Below are 13,020 nucleotides of genomic sequence, written 5' to 3'. Positions count from 1 at the left end.
AGCCTCATGGTTCCTAGTCGGATTCGTTAACCACTGCGCCACCACGGGAACTCCTCATGTTCTAATTTTTAAAGGTACTTTAAGTGTCACTGTGTTTGAAAGATCTCACATCTCAACATCCCAAAACTGATGATATTGTGATCACCTATTTTTTTTTTTTAATTTACTTTTCAACAAACTACTGTTTATTTATTTATTGTTGTTTTAGGGCTGCACCCACGGCATATGGAGATTCCCAGGCTAGAGGTTCAATGGGAGCTGTAGCCGCTGGGCTACACCATGGCCACAGCAACAAGACATCCAGGCCGCATCTGTGACCTGCACCACAGCTTATGGCAACCCTGGATCCTTAACTCACTGAGTGAGGCCAGCGTTCGAACCTGTGTCCTCATGGATGTTAGATTTGTTTCCTCTGAGCCAGGACGGGAACTCCACAAACTACTAATTATTTAGATAGAGAAAGTAACTTGATTTTTAAGATGATCTGACATTTTGGATAGTCATCTTGGAACCACGGTTTGGAGTATCTTTGTGCCAAGGATAACGTTACTGAATTTTAAGCATTTATATTTTGCATTTCAATTAACCTTTTCTTAATTTCCATCTTTGGCACATGCAAACTTATTTAAATTGCAGAAGAAATCTATGAGGTTCTTTTTAAGTGTGTCTAATGAAGATGGTCTTCTGATTTTTTGAGGGTTTCAAGGAGAAAGACATAGAATAATAGTCATCAAGGTATCAAAATGTCATAGTGGTGTGAGTACATTAAAGTTATGAAGTCCCTACGTAGTGTTGTATTTTAGGCGATGCAAATCAGTATTTATCAAGACCACTTCAAGATATAAAAATTTTAAGTATGTGAAACCTTTATGTTGGGTTCTAACAATTGTCTATCCACTCATTAAAAATAATAGCATTTAACAAAATAAATAAGTATTGTTCGTACTACATTTCTCTACTTTTCCCTCTAACCTTATTTTTCACAATGAACACAAAACGTGACGGCTGTTGTTTAAAAGAACTAAAAGAGGAGTTCCTGTCGTGGAGCTGCAGAAGCGAATCTGACTAGGAACCATGAGGTTGCGGGTTTGATCCCTGGCCTTGCTCAGTGGGTTAAGGATCCGGCGTTGCCGTGAGCTGCAGTGTGGATCGCAGATGAGGCTCGGATCTGGCGTTTCGGGGGCTGTGTTGTAGGTCGGCAGCTGTAGCTCTGATTCGACCCCTAGCCTGGGAACCTCCATATGCTGCTGGTTCGGCCCTAAAGAAATAAAAATAAAAGAACTAAAAGAAACCTCCAGCCACATTAGAAATAGTGCTTTGCTATCCTACTCTTCCCTCTTCCATAGGGGGCAAGAGCCAAGGAATGGCCCTGCCTGGTGGGTGGAGTCCTTTCCCCAGAGATGTGGGGAAAGCGGGATGACTGTGCCTGCCTTTGACAGCCTATTCCAGGGCCCTTTGTTGAGGTATAGAGTTAGTCCACTGGCACCTCTTTAACTTTTTCTTGCTTGAACATGTATTAAGCTTCTTTTCCTGCTGTCTTGAATAAGTTTCATGTTTTTCTGACATTATTTTCTTTCTTTCTTTTTTCCTTTTTAAGGCCACACCTGCAGCATATGGAAGTTCCTGGGTTGGGGTAAAATCGGAGTTGCAGCTGCAGACCTACACCACAGCCACAGTAAGGCAGGATCCGAGCTGCATCTGCAACCCACAAGGCAGCTGTGGCAACGCTGAATCCTTAACCCACTGAGGCGGCCAGGGATTGGATCTATATCCTTGCAGAGACTATGTCAGGTTCTTAGCCTGCTGAGACACAACAGGAACTCCTTTGTGACATTATTTTTAGTGGATGATGTTTTGATACTTAAGAAATTCTGCTGTGTTTTTTTTGTTTTTGTTTTTTTTTAACTTGAACTCTGTGCTTGTGTTGTTTCTACTCCATTTGTGAAGCATTTAACAAAAGCAGTTCATCCTTGGAATATAGCCTTGTTGTTATAATGTCATTAATTTAAATATGAGTACATGTCATTATTAATATCTTGGCAAGAATAGGGGTGAAACTCACCAGGAGGCATCTGTTTAATCACAGTATGATAGTCCTTGCTAGAGGTGGTACGTTATGTATTTCGGGTAGCCTTTTATCTAAATTTCAGATAAATGGAAATTTTTTTCTAACTGGCAACGTCCTCTCATCTGCCCCAGGGTTGGACTGGTCTGAAGAAAGCGGAGAAGAACCGGAGGACTCAGAGCAGGCCTCGCCATACCAGGTCGCCTGGTCCATCCGAGAGACCCTCAGATACGACAGACACATGTGAGTCTTCTTTATCCTTTCTCTTCTCAAATTTCTGCCAAAGTAGATTGATTTTTCCCTACATACACTAATTTTTAAAATGTAATTGGATGTAGTTTTATTGTAATGGAGGTAAAATAGATTCTACTTGGGAAGAAATGTGCTATATTATTTGAGAAGAGCTACTCTTAAGTTTTCTTGGTAAATTTGTTTGAACCTTTCCCAGCTGGAACAGAAAGAACCAATTGTAATAGATTTTTTTTTTTTCTTTTTAGGGCTGCACCCACAGCATATGGAGGTTCCCAAGCTAGGGATTGAACCAGAGCTACAGCTGCCAACTACTCCACAGCCACAGCGACACAGGATCTGAGCCTTGTCTTCAGCCTACACCACAGCTCACAGCAACGCCAGATCCTCAACCCACTGAGTGGGGCCAGGGATCAAATTCGCAACCTCATGGTTCCTAGTCGGATTCGTTTCCACTGCACCACAATGGGAACTCCAGTAGATTTCATTTTTTATTGCATTTTTTTTCTTTTTTCGCCACCTGGCAGCATATGGAATTCTAGGGCCAGGGATCAGATCTGAGCTGCAGTTGCAACCTACACCACAGTCGTGGCAGTGCCAGATCCTTTAACCCACTGTGCTGGGCTAGGGATCGAACGTGAGTCCTGGCACTGCAGGGACACTGCCAATCCCTTTGCCCCATAGGGGGATCCCTTGTAATAAATTTTAGAATTGAAAGGTACTTTTGAGGTTATTTGTTCACATTTCTCCATTTTATAGAAGAAGAAAGCAAGGCCTTGTTAGGCCCTCGTGGTCCCAGGGCTACTTGAGGTCCCTATCTGACTTCTCTAGGTCTTCTTTGGCCCTGTCCTTATAGCAGCTGGAAATAGTGCTTTTTACTTCACCTCTACCTTCTGCAAGGCCGATCCATTCTTTAATATTTCTAATATGTTAAAATATTTTTTGAAATAGTGTCACTAAAAGTTCTTGGAATCTATCCACCTTGTCAGAAAGCTGTAGGTAGGTTCATGCCCAGCCCCTCCAGTGGTAGTGAGAAAGCGAGTTCTCTTTCTGGGGGGCTGAGTCAGCATCATAGGGATATGCTTGCTGCAGTGTGACAGTCCCGAGATAGATCCTTGCCTCTGGAGCCAAAAGATGACTCAAAACACTTAATACATTAAGGTACTGTGGTTTGAATAGATATTCAGCAAGATGTAAGGGAAACTAGCTATCTGCCCCAGGCCAGCTCCTAGAATTTCACAGTATCATTGTATGGATATATATTCTAGGGTCTGGTGTTTGAATTTATAGGCTTAAAATGTGTTTTGTTAGTACTCCCAGAGGTGATTAGGCATAGGAAACTGATTCACTAGCGACTATAAACTAAAATGTCAGTTTATATTGAGAAATAAAATCATTAAATCGTGCAAATGTTCACTAAGCAAAACTACATGGGAAGCACATTATAATCAGAAGTTTATTTGGACATGACATTAGAGCAAGGAGAGCTGGTTGGATTTATTAATGGCCAGTGTCATTAAAATGTAATAGCCCGATACTCCATTTCTGCTCTTGAGATTTCTCTTCCAAAGAGTCATCTCTGTCTCCCCTGCCTCCTAGGAGTACTGGAAAAGGCCATATGTATACTTTCTGCTCTGAAGTTCTACTTTGTATGTCGTTCAAGACTGTTTCCTTACCATGAGCATCTTCTTGGTTTCAGACAGAAATACAGTTGAGCTTAAGCTTTCTAAGTTATAGATAATATCAGTTGTGCTTTCTAACGTTGATATACATATCAGATTAGCTTGGGGTATTTTGGGTCAGTTTTACAAATTGCTGTAAATGAGGTAACGTAAGTAAATGCTCAGCGCAATACCTGGCTCATTGGAAATGATTGATAAATGGTAGTTATGGATCCCGTTTTAATTCTCAAGATTACCTGAATATCAGAATTGGGAGTATTTGCTCTTTTTTTTTTTTTTGTCTTTTTGTCTTTTTGCCTTTTTCTAGGGCCACACCTGCTGCATATGGAGGTTCCCAGGCTAGGGATCTAATCGGAGCTATAGCTGCCAAACCTACACCACAGCCACAGCAACGCCAGATCTGAGCCGCGTCTGTGACCTACACCACAGTTCATGGTAACACTAGATCCTTAACCCACTGAGCAAGGCCAGGAATCGAACCCGCAACCTCATCGTTCCTGGTCGGATTTGTTAACCACTGAGCCACGACAGGAACTCGGGGAGTATTTGCTCTTGATGAGGAGCAATGTGTATTCTAATTTTGCTTTCTATTGCAGAGTTTTCAGAACATTTCTTTTTGTTTTTGTTTTTGTTTTTTTTTGCTTTTTAGAGCTGCATCCTCGGCATATGGAGGTTCCCAGGCTAGGGGTCAAATCGGAGCTGTAGCTGTATTTGTTGGCCTACACCACAGCAATGGAGGATCCGAGCCATGTTTGCAACCAGAGTTCACAGCAACGCCAGATCCTTAACCCACTGAACGAGGCCAGGGATCCAACCTGCACCCTCATGGATCCTAGTCAGGTTCCATAATCACTGAACCATCACGGGAACTCCTCTTTTGTTGTTTTAGACTTGTGACCATTCTTATTTTCTTCGTCTCTGGTATTTTATTTTCTTGGCCACTTTTGCTAATATGCTTGTTTGACTTAATAACTCTGCTTTGCTGGTTCCTCTTTTCCTTCAGTATCTATTTCTTTTTATAAACAATTATCCTTACTTCTTGCCCAGCTGTCTCTTTAAACTTTTCCTTTTCACTCATTCATATTTACTCACTCATCATATCCTTGTAAGCTCTTATTATACTTCAGGCATGGGGCACTATATTCTTTGCCTTGGGTGAAACTGGGATTCTGTTGGTTTGTCATCCCATTTGTGCTTGCAGCTCCACCTCTGTATCTGCCACTGTGCCCTCGCACAGGAACCTCTGTCCTGTACTTTAAACTACCTATAGAACTTTATTCCAGTGTCTTGTTGGAGGTACCTGTCATTTATTTGTTAAATTTCTGTTTATTTATTTAGCCATGGCTATGGCATATGGAAGTTTCCAGGCCGGTAAATGAATCTGTACCACAGCAGCAACGCAGGGCACTGCAGTGACAGTGCCAGATCCTTAACCCACTGTGCCACAAGAGAACTCCTGCTTCTGTCTTTTTTTTTTTTTTTTTTTTTTTTTTTTGTCTTACTGCCATTTCTTGGGCTGCTCCCGCGGCATATGGGAGGTTCCCAGGCTAGGGGTCTAATCGGAACTGCAGCCACCAGCCTACACCAGAGCCACAGCAACACAGGATCCGAGCCACATCTGCGACCTACACCACAGCTCATGGCAATGCCGGATCGTTAACCCACTGAGCAAGGGCAGGGATCGAACCTGCAGCCTCATGGTTCCTAGTCGGATTCTTTAACCACTGCACCATGACGGGAACTCCCCCTGTCTTTTTTTTTTAATCTCATTCTTTATTTATTCTTTTGTTGTCTTTCTATCTTTAGTAGTTACATGTGGATTTCTTTTTACGTATTCTCTTTAGGATTGGTTGGGCTCTTTGAATCTATAGAGTGATGTCTTTCATCACTTGTGGAAAATTCTCATGAAGTACTGCCTTTACCCCCTTCTCTCTCCTTAGTGAAAATCCAGTTAGACGCATGATATACCCTTTCACTCTGTCATCTGTTGCTTTTGTATTTTTTCTTTCCTTGGCTCTTTGTACTGTATTCTAGATTATTTGCTTAAGTCTGTCTTCTGTGTCTGATCTGCTATTCACCTGTACATTGAATTTTAAATTTCAGTTACTATAGTTTCCATTTCCAGAATTTCTCTTCAGTTCTTATTCACATCAACTTGTTGTTTATTCAATTAAAAAAAACCTTTCTTTTATTTCTTGCAATGTATACATTTTTTATTGTTTGATTTGTCCAATATCTGAAATTAATTTTTGTTTCTGCCAGACCTTATTCAAGGTGCCTTTGTTTCCTTTTATGTCTCTAGGTGTTTTCAAAATATTTTTGTATGTTAAAGTTTTAAGGACAATTATTTATGAGACTTTAACTCAGAGATAGAAATGGATTCTTCCAAAAAGGATTTATGTTTGCTTCTGTAAGGTACTTAGTGACACTGTCAGTCTAAGACCTTTTTTTAAAGTGGTAAAATATACATAAAATACAATTTACTGGAGTTCCCGTCGTGGCTCAGTGGTTAATGCATCTGACTAGGAACCATGAGGGTGCAGGTTCAATCCCTGGCCTTGCTCAGTGGGTTAAGGATCCGACGTTGCTGTGAGCTGTGGTGTAGGCCAGCGGCTGCAGCTCCAATTAGACCCCTAGTCTAGGAGCCTCCATTCGCCATGGGAGCGGCCCTAGAAATGGCAAAAAGACAAAAATAAAATAAAATAAAATTTACTGTTCTCCCCTCCACCTTTTTTGCAGGGAGGCCACCCCTGCAGCATATGGAGTTCAGATCTGAGCCACATTTGGGACCCATGCTGCAACGCTGGATCCTTTAACCCACTCAGCCAGGCCAGGGATTGAACCTGCATCCTGGCACTGCAGAGATGCCACCAATCCTATTGGCCACAATGGGAACTCCCCATTTTAATCTTTTTTTTTTTTTCTTCCCTTTTCAGGGCCGAACCCGTGGCATATGGAGGTTCCCAGGCTAGGGACTGAATCGAAACTGCTGCTGCCGGCCTGTGCCACAACCATAAAACTGCATGATTCAAGCCATTTCTGCAACTGACACCACAGCTCATGACAATACCAGATCCTTAACCCACTGAGCGAGGCCAGGGATCGAACCCACAACTTCATAGTTACTAGTCGGATTTATTTCCAATGGAAATTCCAAAATGGAAACTTGCCCGTTTTAATCATTTTTAAGTGTATATAGTTCAGTGGCATTAAGTACGTTACATTGTTGTGCAACTGTCACCTCTGTTCAAAATGTTTTCATCTTCTTAAACCTAAACTCTGTACCCATTAAATAATTGCTTTACATTTCTCTCTCTCACCAGTCCCTGGCAACTCCTATTCTACTTTCTGTCTCTATGAATTTGTCTACTCTAGATAACTCATATAAGTGGAGTTGTACAATAATTGTCTTTTACTATCTAGCTTATTTCACTTAGTATAATGTCTTCAAGGTTTATCCATATTGTGCATGTGTCTCTTGAGATGGTGATTTATTTTTTATTTATTTATTTATTTTTGTCTTTTTGCCATTTCTTGGGCTGCTCCCATGGCATATGGAGGTTCCCAGGCTAGGGGTTGAATCGGAGCCGTAGCCTTCGCCAGAGCCACAGCAACGCGGGATCCGAGCCGCGTCTGTGAACTATACCACAGCTCATGGCAACGCCGGATCCTTAACCCTCTGAGCAAGGCCAGGGATTGAACCTGCACCCTCATGGTTCCTAGTGGGATTCGTTAACCACTGAGCCACAACGGGAACTCCTGAGATGGTGATTTTTTTTTTTTTTTTTTTTTTGGTCTTTATTAATATGGTCTATTACATTGACTAATTTTCATCTCTGAGTTCAGTTTGTATTTTTTGGGTAAATCTCATTGTTTGTGATATATAATCTTTTTTTTTTTTTAATGCAGCTAGATTGGTTTGTGTTTGTTGAGAAGTTTGCATTTATACTTATAAGGGATATTCATCTGTTTCTTTCTTTTGGTGTCTTTGTCTGACTTTGGTATTGGTGTTAAACTGGCCTGATATAATGAGTTGAAAAGTATTCCCTCTTTATTTTTTGGAAGATTTTATGTGAAAGGTTGATGGCAATTCTTCTTTAAGTTTTTGATGTAATTCATCAGTGAAGCCATCTGGTTATGTATCTTTTCTCTGAGGGAAGATACTGCTTTTTTGTGGTTTAATAAAGTAAATTAAAAAGAATTTTATTTGGAGGATTTCTTGTCATACCTTGAGATTATGAACAAGCCCGAAGTCTTATGAAGTCAGGTTTGGAATTTACTGCTTTGTATTTGGAGCTGTTAGTACTATTTTAATAATAATACTTATGATTTCCCATGCATAATTTCTTTTCATTCTCTTAACTGGGGGAGCTAGGCAAGCCAGTTATATTTCTCATTTCACAGATGAGAAATGCTAACGAAGGAAGGACTCTTAACATATTGAGCAATGCCATAGTTGCCAGACCTTGTCCCTGCTGCTAAATGATGTGAACTGGCCTTTCTCTTCCTAGTTGCTACTCTGCCTCAGCAGCCAGGTGTGAAATATTAGCATCTTAGAAGTGGGAGGCATCTTGGAGATTTTTTAGTCTAGGGTCATGCCAGGGATGATCTGTGGACCTGGGCTAGTCTGCAGTGCTTGTTACTGGGCCACAGCAAGGTAAGTATGGCAGTTATCAGTAAGCTTTGCAAACTTTTATGACGACGTAATGTGCCTCAACATCCAGGTGCCTCTTTCCATGGTTAACTTGAGAGCCACTAATCTAGTCCGTTTTCCCTGCAGTGATAGTCTTTTCAAATAACAATTTTGGCAGTTGGTTACCCACTGTAGCTTTATTTTCCCTCTAAGACTTGCTATTTCTCTTTCTTCCTCTTTCTGTTATGGCACTTCCATCCTCCCAGTTATTCAGATTCAAAGTCATTATCGACTTTGTTATCCTTCATACCCAGTCACTGAACTGAGTTCCTTCTTTTATGATAATGGCCCTTATATATCTTGTTCTTTCTATTATCTCTGTGGCCTTTTATGTTTAGTCACTCCCAGTTGTTATTAGCTGTTGATTCTGAAATTTGTATCTCTTCCCTAAATGTGTTCAAGTTTATAATTCCCAATGGTTTTTCGCCTACTCCCTTTGATGCCTTGTCTGTACTTTAAATTCTTTGAGTCTAAAATGGAATTCTGGGGACTTCCCGTTGTGGCACAGCAGAAACAAATTCAACTAGTATCCATGAGGATGTGGGTTCCTTGCCCTCACTCAGTGGGTTGCGGATCTGGCATTGCTGTGAGCTGCAGTGTAGGTCGCAGACATGGCTAGGATCCATGTGGCTGTGGCTGTGGCGTAGGCCAGCGGCTGTAGCTCCAATTCAACCCCTAGCCTGGGAACTTCCATATGCCGCAAGTATGGCCCTAAAAAGCAAAAAAAAAAAAAAAAAAACCGAGGAATTCGTGATGCAGGTTCAATCCCCGGCCCGCACAGTGTGTTAAGGGTCTGTGGCCTAGGTCCAATAGCAGCTCGGATCAGATCCCAGGCTTTGGAACTTCACGTGCATTGGGGCCGCCAGAAAAGAAGAATGAATGAATGAATGAATGAAAAATAAAATGGAATTTATTTCCTATTTCAAATCTGCCCTTGCTCCTGTTTTCTGGTCTTTGCGGATAGAAACCGCTGAGTGATTATTGTCCCTCCAGTTTCTCATTGAGAAAATCTGACTTTTATACATGCAGATTACCTCTCAAATCCTCTGTCCTGCTGCTGCCCCCCTGGTGTGGGGTCCTTGTTATTTCCTAACCTGGAGTTTTATGATTATAATTTCCTCACTGCTCTATTCTATTTCTCCATTTGTACCTCTGGACAGTATAATCTTTCTCATGAACAGGTCTGTTATTGTTACCGTTTTTTTTTTTTTAATAATTACCAAGGTTCTTCATTGCCCATGGAATAAAAGTTAAACTCTTCGATCCGACATTTCGGCTCGGAAAGGCTGCCTTACCCACCATCACTCTCCTTCATACCCGACTCCTTAGCCAAACCAAGCCAGTCAGTCCTTGCTCTTCCCCATCCTGTCCATCTCTGTATCTTGGCTTGTATTGTTTTATCCTTGTGAGGTACCTCTCTTCTCTCTTCTTCATATTCTCCCCTTTCTTTAAGGTTCAGTTCTGTTGTCATCCCTTGACAAAGCCTTTCATGCTGCAGTCTTGCCAGCAGACTTTAAAAGCATTTAATCCGTACTGCTCTTATGTTACTTGTTTTCTACCTCACACTGAAGAATTTTCTAGCACTTACTCGCTCTACTAGAACTCCCAAATGGAGACCTGCTGGGGGGCTTTGGGGGAACAATTAAAGTGAAGATTTCTACCTCCCATCCCATGGAAGTTCTGGTTCAGTAGATCTTGGATAGGTCTTGGGAAACTGAAAATTTAAAAAGCTCCTAGATTTTTAAAATTTGAGGTCAGATATTTTAACCATTGGTCTGTCTTCCCACAGTTTTATTTTATTTTATTTTTTGGCTGTATCTATGGCATGCGGAAGTTCTCAGGCCAGGGATCAAGCCTGTGACACAGCAGTGACGCTAGATCCTTAACCCACTAGGCCCCTAGGGAATTCACATCCCACAATTTTATTTTGTTTTTATTTTTTATTTTTATTTATTTACTTATTTAGTTTTGCTTTTTAGGGCAGCACTCGTGGCATATGGAGGTTCCCAGGCTAGGGGTTGAATCGGAGGTATAGCTGCTGGCCTATACCACAGCCACAGCAACATAGGACCTGAGCCTCATCTGTGACTTACACTGCAGCTCACAGCAACATCGGACCCATAACCCACTGAGCGAGGCCAGGGATTGAACCTGCGTCCTCATGGATGCTAGTTAGATTCTCTAAGCACTGAGCCACAATGGGAACTCCTGTTTTTTATTTATTTTTTAAATTTTTTTGTTTTTTTATGGCTTTGCCAGCGACATACAGAGGTTCCCAGGCTATGGGTCCAATCGGAGCTGTAGCCGATGACTTAATGCCACAGCCGTAATGTGAGATCGGAGCCTTGTTTGTGATCTACACCACAGCTCATGGCAACGCTGGATTCTTAATGCACCAAGTGAGACCAGGGATCGAACCCGAATTCTCATGGATGCTAGTTGGGTTTGTTAACCGCTGAGCCACGACGGGAACTCCTTGTCCTACAATTTTAGATACCCATTCTATCCTCTTTTGAATTGTTTAATTTGGAAGATGTGTTTATCTTGTCAAAACAGCATTGCAATATTTTGTTTCCCTGTAGTACACAGCGTGATAGACAGAGTAAATGTTGAATAAATGAAAAGATTGAAATGCGATCCTTCAATTGGTTTAGCTGTAGTTAAGAAACTATCCTGAAGAGAACATGTCTCTTAAGACAGCTACTAAACAAGTTTACACAGTAGCCTGTTTTGAGGTATTCTGAAGGGAAAAGGGGTGATATCACTAAAAAGTGAAGAGAAGCCAAGCAAAGATGTACAGATTAGTAAGATAATGTATCGCCTGTAGTATCACATGTGTGCTGTTTGTTTATGTTATGATATAAAAGAATGAAGGTAAAATTAGAGGTCAGTTTTCAAGTCTTGTGTGCATGAGGAAAAAAAAGTGAGATCGGGAGTTCCCACTGTGGCATAGCAGGTTAAATACCTCCCCTTGTCTCTGCTGTGCAGGTTCAGTCCCCTGCCTGGAACAATGGTTTAAGGATCAGGCGTTGCTGCAGCTATGGCGTAGGTCACAGCTGTGGCTTGGATTCAGCTTCTGGTCTGGGAACTTCCAGATACCTCGGGTGTGGCCAAAAAATTTTAAAATAAAAACAAATTTTAAAAATACGTTGAAAACATTTAGAAAAAAAAAATGAGATCACATTTGTTCCATAAGAAAGTGATCTTTTTAACCTCCCTAGTGGTAGCGATTGCCAACTAGTCACCGCACTCTTTCTTGTTGAGCCTAGTTGTGCCCTCGGTATCACTTTCAACAAAGCTTTCTAGCAGGGAGGGACTTTAGCATGATGACAGAAAAACCCCAGTCACCATTAGCATAATGACAGAAAAACCTCTGTGCAATTCCCTGATACATGGAATGTTGTTTAGGATATCCTCTGTAGCTTAAAAAAACAAAACAAAAAACTGAAGAATGATTGTGTGATCCTTGCAATCAAAAGTCTTTAACTGCTTGGCAAAAAAAGGATACTTAAAAACTAGTACATCTGAAAGGGCAGTGCTCTGATAGTACGCTGTTAGAATTGACTGCTCTGTGACCTGTCTTTTATAAAATTATGCTGAGAGTTTCCTCATAACCATCATGTCATTTACTCAGATTTAGTAAGTAAGAAGTCCCTGGTCACTTAACATTCAGGAGACACTGATGCACTGGGAATCTAATTATGACAAACCAAGAAGGTTCAGCTTCTCAGAGCATTGGATTGTCTCTACCGCCTCATTGACTGTGAAAACATCATGGTTATTTTCAGCTGCTCTACTGAAATTCTCTTCTAGTTTGTTAAGTGTGAACTCCGAGTGCCACGAGTTTCAGCCCTGTGCATCCAGCCACCCTGCCTCACCCTTCCATTCCGTCACGTGTAATCAAGTTTTTTGCTTCTCTCACTGCACTTTCCAGGTCGGATGACGATGATATGGAGAGTAGGAGCTCCAGGGTGACCCAACTTTGCACTTACTTTCAGCAGAAATATAAGCACCTCTGCCGCCTGGAGCGGGCAGAATCTCGTCAAAAGAAATGCCGGCACACGTTTAGGAAAGCCCTGCTGCAGGCAGCCAGTAGAGAACCAGAATGTACTGGCCAGTTGATCCAAGAACTGCAGAGAGCTGCATGCAGTCGAACCAGGTCAGAGCCTCACAGCCATCTGTGTCCAAGAACTCCCCTCCATCTGTCTGCTCTATTTTTTGAGAGGCTAGTCGAGATTCAGTGGGCATTGGACATTGTAGTGGATAGCTATCTTCATATTAGCAAGATCAAAACATTTGTTTTGTTGGAATTATTTGGATAATACATCATC

At 41.5% G+C, this 13,020-nt stretch overlaps 1 protein-coding gene across 8 annotated transcripts in view; it reads left to right on the top strand.

Annotated features, from left to right (window-relative positions):
* The window catches only part of INO80D (INO80 complex subunit D), a 74,862-nt gene that overhangs the window by 37,344 nt on the left and 24,498 nt on the right, over window positions 1–13,020 (top strand). For all 8 annotated transcript variants that reach the window (XM_021076040.1, XM_021076046.1, XM_021076044.1 and 5 more), the window contains 2 exons: window positions 2,200–2,308; window positions 12,624–12,848. In XM_021076040.1, coding sequence (XP_020931699.1) covers window positions 2,200–2,308; window positions 12,624–12,848 — 334 coding nt within the window. The remainder of the gene's footprint in view (window positions 1–2,199; window positions 2,309–12,623; window positions 12,849–13,020) is intronic.

The sequence above is a fragment of the Sus scrofa genome, chromosome 15, assembly GCF_000003025.6.
Source record: "Sus scrofa isolate TJ Tabasco breed Duroc chromosome 15, Sscrofa11.1, whole genome shotgun sequence".
Lineage (NCBI taxonomy): Eukaryota > Metazoa > Chordata > Mammalia > Artiodactyla > Suidae > Sus > Sus scrofa.
The sequence above is the reverse complement of the archived record's forward strand: the minus strand, read 5'-3'. Positions and strand labels throughout refer to the sequence as shown.